General features: G+C 39.5%; 2 protein-coding genes across 2 annotated transcripts; both read right to left on the reverse strand.

The window, feature by feature from the left end:
* Positions 1–497: 497 nt before the first annotated feature.
* On the reverse strand, positions 498–1,765 carry LOC134214296 (uncharacterized). Its single transcript, XM_062693707.1, has 2 exons — positions 1,310–1,765; positions 498–1,135 (listed from the first exon to the last, which is right to left on the reverse strand). Exons 1-2 carry the CDS (start codon positions 1,652–1,654, stop codon positions 803–805), a joined length of 678 nt encoding a protein of 225 aa, XP_062549691.1. The 5' UTR covers positions 1,655–1,765; the 3' UTR covers positions 498–802.
* A 192-nt stretch (positions 1,766–1,957) lies between these two features.
* On the reverse strand, positions 1,958–3,176 carry LOC134214297 (ras-related and estrogen-regulated growth inhibitor-like). Its single transcript, XM_062693708.1, has 2 exons — positions 3,160–3,176; positions 1,958–2,717 (listed from the first exon to the last, which is right to left on the reverse strand). Exon 2 carries the CDS (start codon positions 2,538–2,540, stop codon positions 2,289–2,291), a length of 252 nt encoding a protein of 83 aa, XP_062549692.1. The 5' UTR covers positions 2,541–2,717; positions 3,160–3,176; the 3' UTR covers positions 1,958–2,288.
* Between the last annotated feature and the right edge of the window lie 9,960 nt (positions 3,177–13,136).

Below are 13,136 nucleotides of genomic sequence, written 5' to 3' on the forward strand. Positions count from 1 at the left end.
AGAACTATCACAATAATAGAGATTGTATTTCAGATCCTGTATTTAGGTCTTACATTAGGAGCAAGCGATTAATAAATAATTAATTAGGGGAACTGTTCCGTTTTCAATCTCAGTGTACATATATTCATCTCATCGCGAAACAAAGAAATACGGCACCAATTTCGTTCCTTCTTTTTGCTAACATGCATGCTCACTGCTGAAAAAAATCACAATAATAATAAACAAATCAAATACCTTTTCGTTGCTTTGTTTTTCGTAGGACCAATATCGGAGCTATGAGATGAAATCCAGGAGCAGTAACCCTAGTTAATAATTAACAGCAGCTCTTACCACATTTTCCCCGATACGAAGCGTTTCTAAACTTTCCTGCAAACATAAATGCCACCAGATTATTCGTACATATTATCAAAGATTTGTTTAAGAATTTATCACTGCCCATAAAAGCATAGCTGCCCCATATGGATAGGCAATCAGGCAAATATGGGTCAGTTATACTTGCAGCGGCAGAATAGCCTTTTGCACTTTATTGTACGACTAAAACGCCTAATGCACAGATAAATTCAAATATGTATTTCAATTATGATGTTGTGTCTCTTCGTATTCGGGTCAGATTTGGATGTGAACGCATGCGCCTTTCTCATGCCACCAGCGTCGTCAATCGGAGAATGATATAAACTTGCACATTCTTGACACCAACCGCAGCATCCAAGACACAAACGATTCGAACAAGGAATTTACCGTCACCACCGCACCGCACCGCTAGCATCGCCCAGCAGATACAAACGCTTCAAAATCGTCTGCCTCACCCGGATTCCGCCAACGCTTCCAACTGCTCCATTATGCGTTGCATGGCTATTTCCATACGATTCAATCGTTTGACCAGCACTTTTTCGGCTTGATACAACGAGGGCTCTTCACCGGCGAGCATTCTTCGGAAAACCGCCATTTCGTCCTGCAAATGCTGATGGAAGTCCGGCTCGTGGAGGAATGGTTGCACCGTCTGGGTGAATATTTCGTCATTCGGAGTTCGCGCCAGTACCGTCAGCAGGCGATGTATCAGCGGAAAGCGAGAACCATGCATAGGATCAGCTGCTCCGCTGGCTAACGTCGAATTCAATGAAGCGTGGTGGAAGTGCTGGTATTTAAATAAAATAATATTATATATCTGTTAATTATAGTTCTGAACATAAATTATGGTAATGCTTGTTTAAAAATTGCAATTAATATGATTAATCATGTTAATTATAAAAGGACTTATATTCCATTGTTTTCTTTTTGAGAACAGATTAGATTAGTAAATCGATCTCACCTCGACATTCGGAGACTTCTCATATTCTAAGCTTAAATTAGTGAAGCCGCGGCTGCTGTCCAACGCCCTGCTATCAGCGTGATGTTCGGAAATCAATTCATTGAAGCCTCGGCTGGATTCCAACGCCCTACTGTTGGCATCAGAATCCACCAAGGTCTCTAGTTCGGCTGCTTCATCTTTCAGGTAACTCCACAACGTTTTAACCAACTGGAACAACCGTTTCTTGATGGTCAATTGCACATCGTACCTACAGGATGGGGTTGCGTTGATTAGCGCCATTACCAGAGCAGTAATTGATTGTAGCAGTAGCAAGTACAATTCTGCTCTTTTCGCTTCGGAAGGCATTTCAAATCTCAAAGGGTTTTAGTAATCATATGAACGCTAAACGGGAAATTTGTTTTCAGGATTTGTCAAACTGTCGAAATTTTGCCACATCGAAGCCTACTATAAGTGATAAATGACTTAGGCAGGAATAAAAATTGAATCGAGTAATACTGAGATGTAATACCACGGTAGACTTTCAAAATAAATCTTCGACTGCTTAGCGGAGCCTTCTAACCACGAAATACTTTAGCTTTTTAAAATTGTTGTTTTGCAGCTAAATGGAGTTTCACAATAAAAATGAACAACAACGATTAGATGCAGCATTTGTATGCTTTATCGCAATGACTTAGTATTTTATTGCCCCCGACCGGCCACACATCGGCCACTTCATTCACTATTTTTTATTCATCAAGACACTTGTATGTATTTAAATAAATTTATTCTAAATGGCAAACATTCAACTCTCTTATGGCATTGGTAAATAGAAACTATTCCCCCATCTGCAACGTGAATCAACAATTAGCTAGAAATATTATGAACGATTAATACCGTTGACAGGAGTCCAGCCCTATATGAACTAATGAATTAGCTAATAATACAACATAACGTTTCCATTCTGTCCTTTCCAAGATCTCGCCCGCCGCAGTCCACCCATCTAGTCCTTCGGCGAAATGCTATCACTCTTGCCCCGGTTGTAGGTCCGTGACCCGCTCAGCATCCGGTCGATCTTCTCGATGAAACTCTGCTTCGACTTGCGCTTGGCCGCTATCACCTCCCGGCAGAGGTCGTGGAATGCGTCGGCCACCTGCAGCACGTGCTCGGCGGCGGAAATTTCGCAAAACTTGCACTCGAAGTCCTTGGCAAGGATTTCGCCTTCATCGGTGCTGACCTGCCGCAGGTGGACCATGTCCACCTTGTTGCCGACCAGCGCCACCGGGGTCGTGTCGCACGGTAGCTCCTCCTTGGCTTTGCGGATGTAGTTGAACGAATCGCGATCCGTAATGGAGTACACCAGCAGCAGGCCGTCCGCCCACTGGACGGCATCGGAACCGGCCGTCAGGGTGGCTTCGCTGTTTCCTTCGATCTGGGGAGATTGAGAGGAAATGTTGTTATATAGCTGGATTTAAAGTTGATAATAATATTTATTCGATCACTCAAATATTCAGAAACATCAAAATGAAGTTATTGTGGAAATTAAATTGAACAGTGATAATAACGAAAAGAAAAAAAAAATCTCTTCAATTTTCGTCTGAAAATAAACTAGGGAGTTGAAATATTTTTGCCGGATATATCAGCAGAATTGTCTCTTGAAATTTTATTCCGAAACTGTTTTTGTTTAACATCAATTCTTCAAAATTCCATAAATTCCTTAATAATTCTATCATTTTCTCCTAGGCTTCATCCCAGGTTCATTAGGAAATATAATTTTTATGGATTAGTTCTGGTGTAAGCAATTTTTCAATGATTAGTTATTCCATCCTCATTTTTTCGAATCCGGAATTTGATTCCATCTTCGTGCCACATACCTAGAAAATGCGAAAAGTGTTTATTGCCTCCTTTTGAAATATTTTTTCGTAATAGTCTTGCGCTTAATGTAGAATCATTGCAAAAGAAGTCATTTTGTGGACTAGTTTGTGCTTCGGAAAGAGAGTTTATGATATATTTACGTCGGTAGGTTAGGCATAATAGACGTCATTTAAAACAGCCTAAGCCATAAAGAAGGTAGAATTATGCTTCCATGCCAATGTGTATTATGCCAATCACGGCATACAAAAAACAAGGCAGGCTCATCACGTATGTAGGGGAGGGTGGGGAGACTTTATCACCCCCTGTTTCTCGAGAACTAAAGTAGCAATAGCTTTCATGTTGTTCTGTTGATTGCGCTATTCAAATTAATTCATGAAAAAAATGTTACTTAGGTCCTTTTGAAAAGTTAAGCGAGATATGCACTTTGAAGACAAATTTTCTCGGCTCAACCTTTTTTTGTAAAATTGTTGTTCTGAAAAGAACCGAATTATTCTCCATTCTCTGAACACTAGAAGCAACAAAACCCAATCAGTATCTTGAAATTAAATTTCACATTAGGGGAGACTGGGGAGACTTGATCCCCTTTTCTTATTTCCGATGTATCACAGCCAAAAATAAATAAACATACGCGATTTCCACACAGACTCTCTAAAAAATATTGTATTTAACTTTGCTGATGTATGACAGTCCTTAAATTATTGTTGTTATTGATACACAATCGATTTTTTGGAGTGCTGTCAAAAATCGACTTTTAAAATTATTCGGGGGACATTGATCCCTCTCCAAAAACTTGCTTTGATAAAATTAGAAAGGTTCCCTCAGATTTTTAAAATATTTTCCCTTCAAAATACGCGGAATTTTCGAATTGCTGAATACATGAACGATTTTTATTATTGAATTCGACAGCACATACAATTTTAAAATTCGGGGAGACTTGATCCCCTTTCTATGATATCTACCCAATAAATAATTTTTCCTGCCAACCCTTCATCAAATCTGTCAAATCTACATAAAATTAGAAACCTGAGAACAGATTTATATTTTTTTGAACTTTTTCGTCAAATTTTTGTATGGGTGACTAATGGGGGATCAAGTGTCCCCATATTGAGGCAGTAACTTCAAATCCAAATATCCTAAAACTTTGATGGAATGTTGACATTTTCATCAGTAAAGATCATTAAGCATATTTATGGCTATGTGCTGTAAAGAAACGAAAGCATTCGGTCATTGTTATGAAAAGTTGTTCAAATTTTGCTTGGCCAATAAATAAATCTTTAGGTAGGTCAAAACATACAAACCGCCCTGCAGAATAAATAAGGTTTTCAATCCAAAAAATAACTCACCACATAAAGGTCATTTGTCTAGAGAATCTATGCTAAAAAATGCGCTAGAACAAAACTACTTTAGTTCTCGAGAAACAGGGGGTGATCAAGTCTCCCTGGGGATCAAGTCTCCCCACCCTCCCCTACATACGTGATGAGCCTGCCTTGTTTTTTGTATGCCGAGATTGGCATAATACACATTGCACTATGGTCCAGGATACAGATTTACGCGGAAAGATGAATTTTACGCCAAAACTATATTTTTTAGAAAAAACTGTTGTTCTACAAAATTGTTCGAAATAATAAGGCCATCATCATGGTGCAACCAAAAAATAGGGTGGCCCACCATATAAAAAAAAATAGAAAATATTTTTTTTATTCCTCGTTTTTTTTTATTTCAAGTTAAGTTCTACAAAGTTGTAGCGCAACTTATTCCAATCACTTTTGCTAAAAAACTTTTTCTGTAGCTTTCAAGTTGGCTGATTTAGAGTTATTTTACCTAATTAGATTAGGGTGTACCTCAAAAAACAGTATTTTTAATCTACTTTTTTTTGAACCGTCTAAGACGAATTAAGTACTCTCCATTTAATTCCACCAAATTAATTTTCGTCAGATACGAGACACTGAAGACGACCACACAGTTGTGGTCGAAATACGTATCTGCAAAGATAACGAAAATTAAATTGGTGGAATTAAATGGAGAGTACTTAATTCGTCTTAGACGGTCGAATACATTCCACTAAACGAGCTTTATATACTTTTTTGTTTTGGATTTCTCAAAAAAGTCGACTTCAGGTGACTTTTAGAGCTTAAAAAATTGCAACTTTTGATGGGTAAATATGCTCAATATCTTTTTCCGATCAAAAGTTATGATCGTTTTTCTGTCAAAATTACAATTACAATCAAAATTACAGAAAATTTGTCTTCAAAGTGCATATCTCGCTTAACTTTTCAAAAGGACCTAAGTAACATTTTTTTCATGAATTAATTTGAATACTGCAATCAATAGCTTTCATGTTGTTCTGTTGATTGCGCTATTCAAATTAATTCATGAAAAAAATTTACTTAGATCCTTTCGAAAAGTCAGGCGAGATATCATGATCGATTTGTAATGACAGAAAATGTTCGTTGTCAGATAGAGAGACAGCAAAAATGTATTCACATGTAGAGATGTCGTAAAATCTCGATTAATCGATTAGTAACTAATCGATTACTCTCGATTCTTGACGATTATTGAATCTATTCATCGTTGAGTAGTAATCGATTCAAAATTAATCGATTATCACAACGATGAATCGATTAATCGAAGTAATTGATATCTAACCGTTGTCGTAAAATTCCGATTAATCGATAAGAAACTAATCGTTTACTCTCGATTTTTGACGATTATTGAATCGATTAATAGTTGTAACCGTTTGGTTACAAATTGTCTATTTTTGTTTTGTCAGTATGTTGTTGTTTCGGAACCTTCACGTTTCTTGTGCAATAACAGTAGATGCTACCACAGAAACGTTAGGGATTGTACCGCCGTAATTACATGATGAAGCTACCAAAATCCAACATGGCATCATGATTTGAAAATGTCATGTTGGATGAGACAGAAATGAAAATAGCGGGAAAATATGGAGGGAATTTCTTTTAAAAAGAGAAGCCATTGCCCAAATTTGGCCTCTTTAATATCAGGCGTCCGTGTGCTGAAGATGTGTTTTTTTTAAAGTGCAGTGGAAACAGTGCGTTCCCCCCCCCTTCCTAGCAGGAGCTAGATGGAACATGGGGGAAATACCGTTCAGATAATTTGGTGAGGAGCATTTCAAAACCTAGTATCCAATAGGAACTCTTTTGTCTCTTCCTCTACCTTTTGTGGTAAATTCCATTCAGCACACGGCTCGGCCCGCGAAGCCAATCGGCTTCCGCGCCTAACCGTAAAAGACCGTGGATCCTCAAAGGAGGACCTTTATCTCGAGTTATAGGCCCTAAACGAAAAGGAGATTTCCCCTCTCGGCCGTCCAAGGTGGCTAAGCCACGGCCTGCCGATCGCGCCTACGAGGAAAGACGCCTGCCCACCATCGTCCAGCAACGCCCACTGGTCCCGTCGGACGACGATCGTCAAGTTTCAACCTGGGTGCTGCGGATAGAGCCGTTTTTTCTGCGCTCAAGCGAGTAGAGGAATATTTTGAAATCACTACCATAAACAAAATTATATTGCAAGTTCTTGGTTGTCAAACATTTCCCGCTTTTCGAATTTCTCTTTCCATGCTGCATGAGGTCGCACAAATGCTCTAGACTCTACATGACTTTACCATTGTTTACATACATTCCTGCTCCAATCAGCTGCTGAATCTCGTGAAATTTCGTAACGAGTGCTTTTTATCTGCATTCCTACTAATTTTCCACTCGAAATATAATGTGAAAATATTTGTTACTAAAAATACAAAACTCAAACAAAGTTTATTTTAACTTTTTCCCCAAATAATAACAATACTTCTCAATAAAAGATCAGAAACAAACATAACCACAATCTTCAATGTTTGGCTCCGGCACAATAGAAAAGTTTGGCTTCAGTTTGACAACCAAATCGATTCTATTCGCACCACCCAGGTTTCAACCATTTAAACACATTATGCTGTCAGTTTTCAAATTTGTGCTGTGATTTTGTTTTGGTTCATTTGTATGGATTTGACAGTCGGTTTAACGAGAGAAACCTCGATAGCGATGTGCTTCAGTAAAGGTGTGGGCCAAAGTCCTCTATGTCCGTATTAGTCGAGAAAATAACCAAAACATTGCCACCCACAGTGGGCGGGCGAAGTGAAACGTCACGTCTGTTATGAAAAATGTACTGAGTATGCCAGACGTGACGTCACCTTCGGTTGCCATCGGCCATTTTCGGCAACCCAGCTGAGAATTTCTCTCTTAAAAGAGCCAAAGTTCGTTGAACAAATTCTACTTTAGGGTTTGGGCCACACCTGTAGTAAAGCACATCGCCTCGATAGTCCGGCCATACATTTGTCGGATCAGCGGTGGGATACTGTAATTAATAACGTAAACCTTCTAGCCCGCCCCTTTGGTAAGTGTTCGCACTCATATCGATTAAGAGACGAGAGACGAGACTAATGCGCTGTCTTACTTGATTACAAGAAAGTTGCTTCTCCGCGCGCGAGCCATTTCGTTCGATATGTCGTGGAAAGCGGCAAGCGTACCAGCATCTGGATCTGGATTTGTTGCAGTTTATTGGGAAGGCGCATTAAATCAATCGGTTCTTTTTAGAACCTCAATTTTCCAAAAGCAAAGTTTGAGCTGAATACGTTTTCATCAAGGACAAATCATCATCGTTTGGCGACAGCGGAAATTGATTTCGGCAGCAGAATCACAAGCGCACGTCGGACTATTGAGTGGTTGCTGTTACTGATTCGGAAGGCGCATTATTTCTATTATTCGGTTCTTCTTAGGACCAAACATTATTTAAAAGGGAAGGTTAATGAAGTTGGAATTTGGAATTTTGTTCAAAGTGAAAATTAATTGCTTGGCAATCGCAGAAAGTTTCCGTCCGTAGCAAGCGTCAGAGGGAGATGTTGTCGCATGGATGACATCAGTATCAGTAATGTGAAATACTAATTTGGTTTTGTTGCTATTAGTGTTCGGAAATGAGCTTTATGAAAAATAATTCGGTTCTTTTCAGAATTTTACAAAAGAGAAGGTTGAGCCGAGAAAATTTATCTTCAAAGTGCAGATCATGATCGATTTGTGATGACGGAAAATTTCCGTCTGTAGCAGAATCACATACGTGCGTCAGAGGGAGAGACTGTAAAAATGTATCCAGCTTTTTGCGCTATCCATAAATTAACAAGAGGTGAATCGAATTTGACATTAGCTGTGAACTAAATTTATAATAATACTGTACTGCTCATTGTGCTTGGCCCATAAGAAAAACCTACCTCCAAAAATACCTAGGGGAAAAGACGGCTTTGGCAGGTTTTGTTCTATTATTGTCAGGGGGTTTTTGTCGACCAAATTTTATGAAATTTGGCCACAATATTCTTTGAAATGCAAAGAATGTTTAGGCCAAATTTGAGCATAATCAGTTATAAAAAAACCCCTGACAATAATAGAACAAAACCTGCCAAAGCCGTCATTCTCCCTACTTCAATATTTTTTTTTAAATTTGGTCGCCACGTGGAGCTTACCGGCGGTGAATGCTTGGATAGCACGTGCTATTTGTACTGCGGAGAAAATTTTTCACATCTATGAGAGCCTTTGTTGCAAGGCACAACATCTTGATAGCCAAGAATTAGATCAATTTTTTAACATTTCAAATTTGGTAAAACATCAAAATAGTGCAAGTCAATACTGAATTTATTCTTTTTAAGATTTTGATTGACCACAAAGAACTCGAATGAGAACATAATAGGGAGGGAGAGAGGGAGTTCGAATGATCTTTTCTGGCTGGCAGCTGAACAATTTTTTTCGGCGTTCGAGCATTCTGTGACCACAAGTTGATTAACGGTCTTGAAATCAATTCAGGTTTATTTATGGCAGAGCGCCATACTATTGTTCAACGCGCGTGTCCTTGCACGAAAATCGTGAAAAATATCCAAATGCGTAGGAGTTCCAGAAGCGTGTTATGCGTATATCTTTGCCAACTCACTAGTGACTCACTGAACTCCTTGCTGTTCATAAACTCCCTGTTCAATTTTTCTGTAAAGCACCTATAAGAAGCAAACCTAGAAAATAATTATGGTCTAAGAGAAACATTTTTTTAAATATGAAACCATGCTTCATGAACATAAAAATTCCAAACAAACTTATGACAGTCAAATGTTTCACTGAAAATTTCAACTAAACATCGATTGCTAAGATCAACTTTAAAAAATTATAGTGGACGCAGCATGTGTCAAGAGGGATGATTCAAAGCATTAAGGCACGATGCGTAAAAAGCTACATTCACATGCAGAAATGTACTTCACCGCGCTGCTGCCACAAATGCCAGCGGAATAAGCAACAGATAGTCCGAATGCTGCGAACGAAATGGTGCAATAAATTCGAACAATGAATGAAGTTCAAATCGGCAATCACCCTCTTCCAGGGATTATTATGGCCCTGAAAAGGGCCTTTTGGTTTATTAGACAGTTACTACGCTTCATATTCTCAGCGGCACCAAGCTAAATGTAACTAGAATGCTGTTGCCCTGTAAGAAAACCGATCTGTATAGGTAGACGTACTTTGATTTCCTCCACCAGCGCTTCCGCTTCTGCTTCCGCTTGCTGTTCTCCAAAACTGTTGCTAGCTCCTTGCGCTTTTCCTGCTTACGACCATTCATTTCGCAAGAAGTGAATGCGTCTGATCGCATCAATAATATCCTTACGTTGTCCAACGTCTACCTTGCGGTCGTGTCTTGTACACAACAAACCATTAGGACGAAACCCATCTGACCGAAAGTCATTTGGCCGAAAAGGTCATTTGACCAAAAGTGTCGTTTGGTCGAAAGGGTCGTATGGCCGAAAGGGTCGTTTGTCCGAAAGGGTCGTTTGTCCGAATAGGTCATTTGAAAAGTGAAAAATTAGGAATGAGAAAAGAGACGTCTCACTTCTAATTCCTCATTTCTCACTTCTCATTGTAAAAAAGAGGAGCGCGAAGTGAGAAGAGAAAAATGAAGAATGAGATGTGAGATGTCTCACTTCACACTCCCCATTTTTCACTTCTCACTGTTAAAAATAAGGAGCGCGAAGCGAGTAGTGAGACGTATCACTTAATAAATGAGGAGTGATAAGTGAGACGTCTCATTTCTCACTCCTCATTTCTTCATTTCTCACTCCTCATTTCTCACTTTTCAAATGACCTATTCAGACAAATGTCTTATTCGGGCGAATGTCCTATTTGGCTAAACGACCCTTTCAGCCTAATGACCCTTTTGGCCAAACAACTTTCGGCTAAGTGGCATTCGGTCGAAAGCCATTTCGGTCGAATGGGTTTCGGCCAAACGACCCTTTCCCCTTGACACATGCTGTGCCTACTATATTTTTTATAGATGGATCCAAGTAATCGATGATTCGTTGAAGTTTTCTGTTGAACTGTCATACTTTTATTTGTAATTCGAAAAAGTCTTCGAAATTAAAAGCTTTGAAAGGGGTTGAAAGACATGCTGGTATTAAAGTATATAAAAAAATTATTGCTTTTTGGTTCCCATGAAAATGTAATGCTCTATGATGGCATCTTTCGATAGCTTCGCATTTTTTTCCGGTGGGAAAATATGTTGACCGGCTTTGGGACAGTTCGTCGAATGACATTTCGTCGTTATCGAGTGACATTTAGTCGAAAGGACATTTGGTCGAATGGACATTAAGTCGAATGGACAATTGGTCAAATGCACATTTAGTCGAAAGGACATTTAGTCGAAAGGACATTTAGCCGAATGGAAATTTAGTCGAATGTCGAAAGCGAGTTTCAGTCGGTAATAGTCAATTTAGTAAAATGGATAATTCGTCAATAGATTTTTAGCTCAATTTGAATAGGAACTGATTAGAGGTATTCAGTGGACATGAGGAAGTATAATTGGCAACGGAAAAACGAATACGAAAGCTAATGAGGATTTTGCATCTGAGCGTGATGAAAACCTACAAAAATAGCAAAATATTGGACACTGATGGTTAAATTTTTTTTTTTTTAACCATTTCATTTATTTGGTAGGCTCAGTCGTGTGTGACACTTTGCGGAGCCGCAATTCTTAAGTATGATATCTTTATAAATTGTATCATCTTATCATTAACAGTTAGTAGGGAAGGGACATAGACCATAATACTCGTGGTGACTCAAGGTTATATTTTACTTAATTCAGGATGGACGGGGTAAGGATTTGGATTTAGGTTATTCCAGCTGCTCATCCGGGCGTTTGCGTTGAAGACGGTTTTGCATGGCGTCGTGCTCGATTTTGAATCAGCGAGGAGCATCTTCCGGATGGCCAGGGCTTCGTGGTACACGGAACAGAAAACAGAATCGAATAAGAGAAAAACTGAGAAAGAGATAAACACGGGCATTAGACTTTTGATATCAGCCGAGCAAAGAAAGGCATAGATGGACTGCATATAAAACCACATCGCGATCCCCCAAAGCACCTCCTATGTCCCTGTAGGGTTGTTTACCGCGGGCCAGAAGGGTATCCAATGGTTGCTCTCTGGAGGCGTCATTCTTCGAGCAGAACCGAACTACGTGGGCGATGTCATCGTAAACGGCTCCGCACCTACATAAGTTGCTATCGACAAGGTTTATTCTGTAGAGATGTGCGTTTAGTGAATAGTGATTGGACATAATCCTTGACATCACGCGAATAAAGCCTCGACTCAAGTCCTCACCTCTGAACCACGCTCGCGCAGAAACTTTTGGAATTATAGAAAATAGCCACCGTCCAAGTTCGTTGTGTGACCAATTCATTTGCCAATTTTGAAGAGTACTCTGACGGATTAATGGGAAAACTCGTTATTCGAGATTTGTCTATCATAAACTTCACCTTCCTGTGCGCCCACCTTTTGCTAGCGTGTCCGCTTTCTCATTGCCATAGATTAGGCAATGGGATGGGACCCATACAAAGGTAATCTTGAATGATCTTTCGACCAAATTACGCATCTGCTCTCTTATTTTTGTAAGAAAGTAAGATGCGTGTTAACTGGTTTCATCGACCGGAGTGCCTCGATAGAACTAAGACTATCCGAGAAGATGAAATAATGGTCTACGGGCTGATCGGAAATAATCCCCAAAGCGAAGTTAATTGCTGCCAGCTCAGCAACATAAACCGAACACGGTTCCTGAAGCTTCCGGGAGGTGCTTGATCTTACATTGAAGACACCGGAAGCCAGTGGATCCGTTGATGCGAGAACCATCAGTGAAATATCTGTTGTTGCAATTGACATGTTCATATTTTTTCAGAAAAATGGAGGAATAGATATTTGTCGAAGATGATCTGGTATTCCTTGAATAGCGTGTTTCATGGACAGATCGTATTCAATGGAGGAACTGTCGTTGATGAAGTTAACTCGAGGTGGATTATAACATGGAAGACAAAGATCTGTCGATATGTAGTTGAGGTAGACCCTCAGGAATCTTGACTGACGAATCAGTTCAAGCATATTATCGAAGTTATGTAAGACAAGTGTGTTACTTATCCCACATTTGATCAGTATTCTAAGTGAGAGTTCCCAGTAACGGTGCTTTAAAGGAGTGACTCCAGCAAGCACCTCCAGGCTCATGTTATGCGTTGAATGCATACAGCCGAGAGCAATACGCAAACAACGATATTGAATACGTTCCAATTTAATTAGGTGGCAATCAGCTGCTGAGAGGAAGCAGAAAGAGCCGTACTCTAAAACAGAGAGAATAGTCGTTCTATAGAGTTTGATGAGGTCTTCCGGGTGAGCACCCCACCACGTTCCAGATATAGAACGTAGAAAATGTATTCTTTTCCGGCATTTATCTATCAAATAATCAATATGGGTTTTCCAGGTACATTTGGAATCAAACCAGACCCCAAGGTATTTAGAAGATAAAGATTGGTTGATGTCATCATTCAACAGCTTGAGTTTCAGTTGAGCAGGGTACCGCTTCTTAGTAAACACAACCAACTGAGTTTTTTGCGGTGAAAACTCGATCCCTAAATGTCTGGCCCAAAC

Source organism: Armigeres subalbatus, chromosome 2, assembly GCF_024139115.2.
Source record: "Armigeres subalbatus isolate Guangzhou_Male chromosome 2, GZ_Asu_2, whole genome shotgun sequence".
Lineage (NCBI taxonomy): Eukaryota > Metazoa > Arthropoda > Insecta > Diptera > Culicidae > Armigeres > Armigeres subalbatus.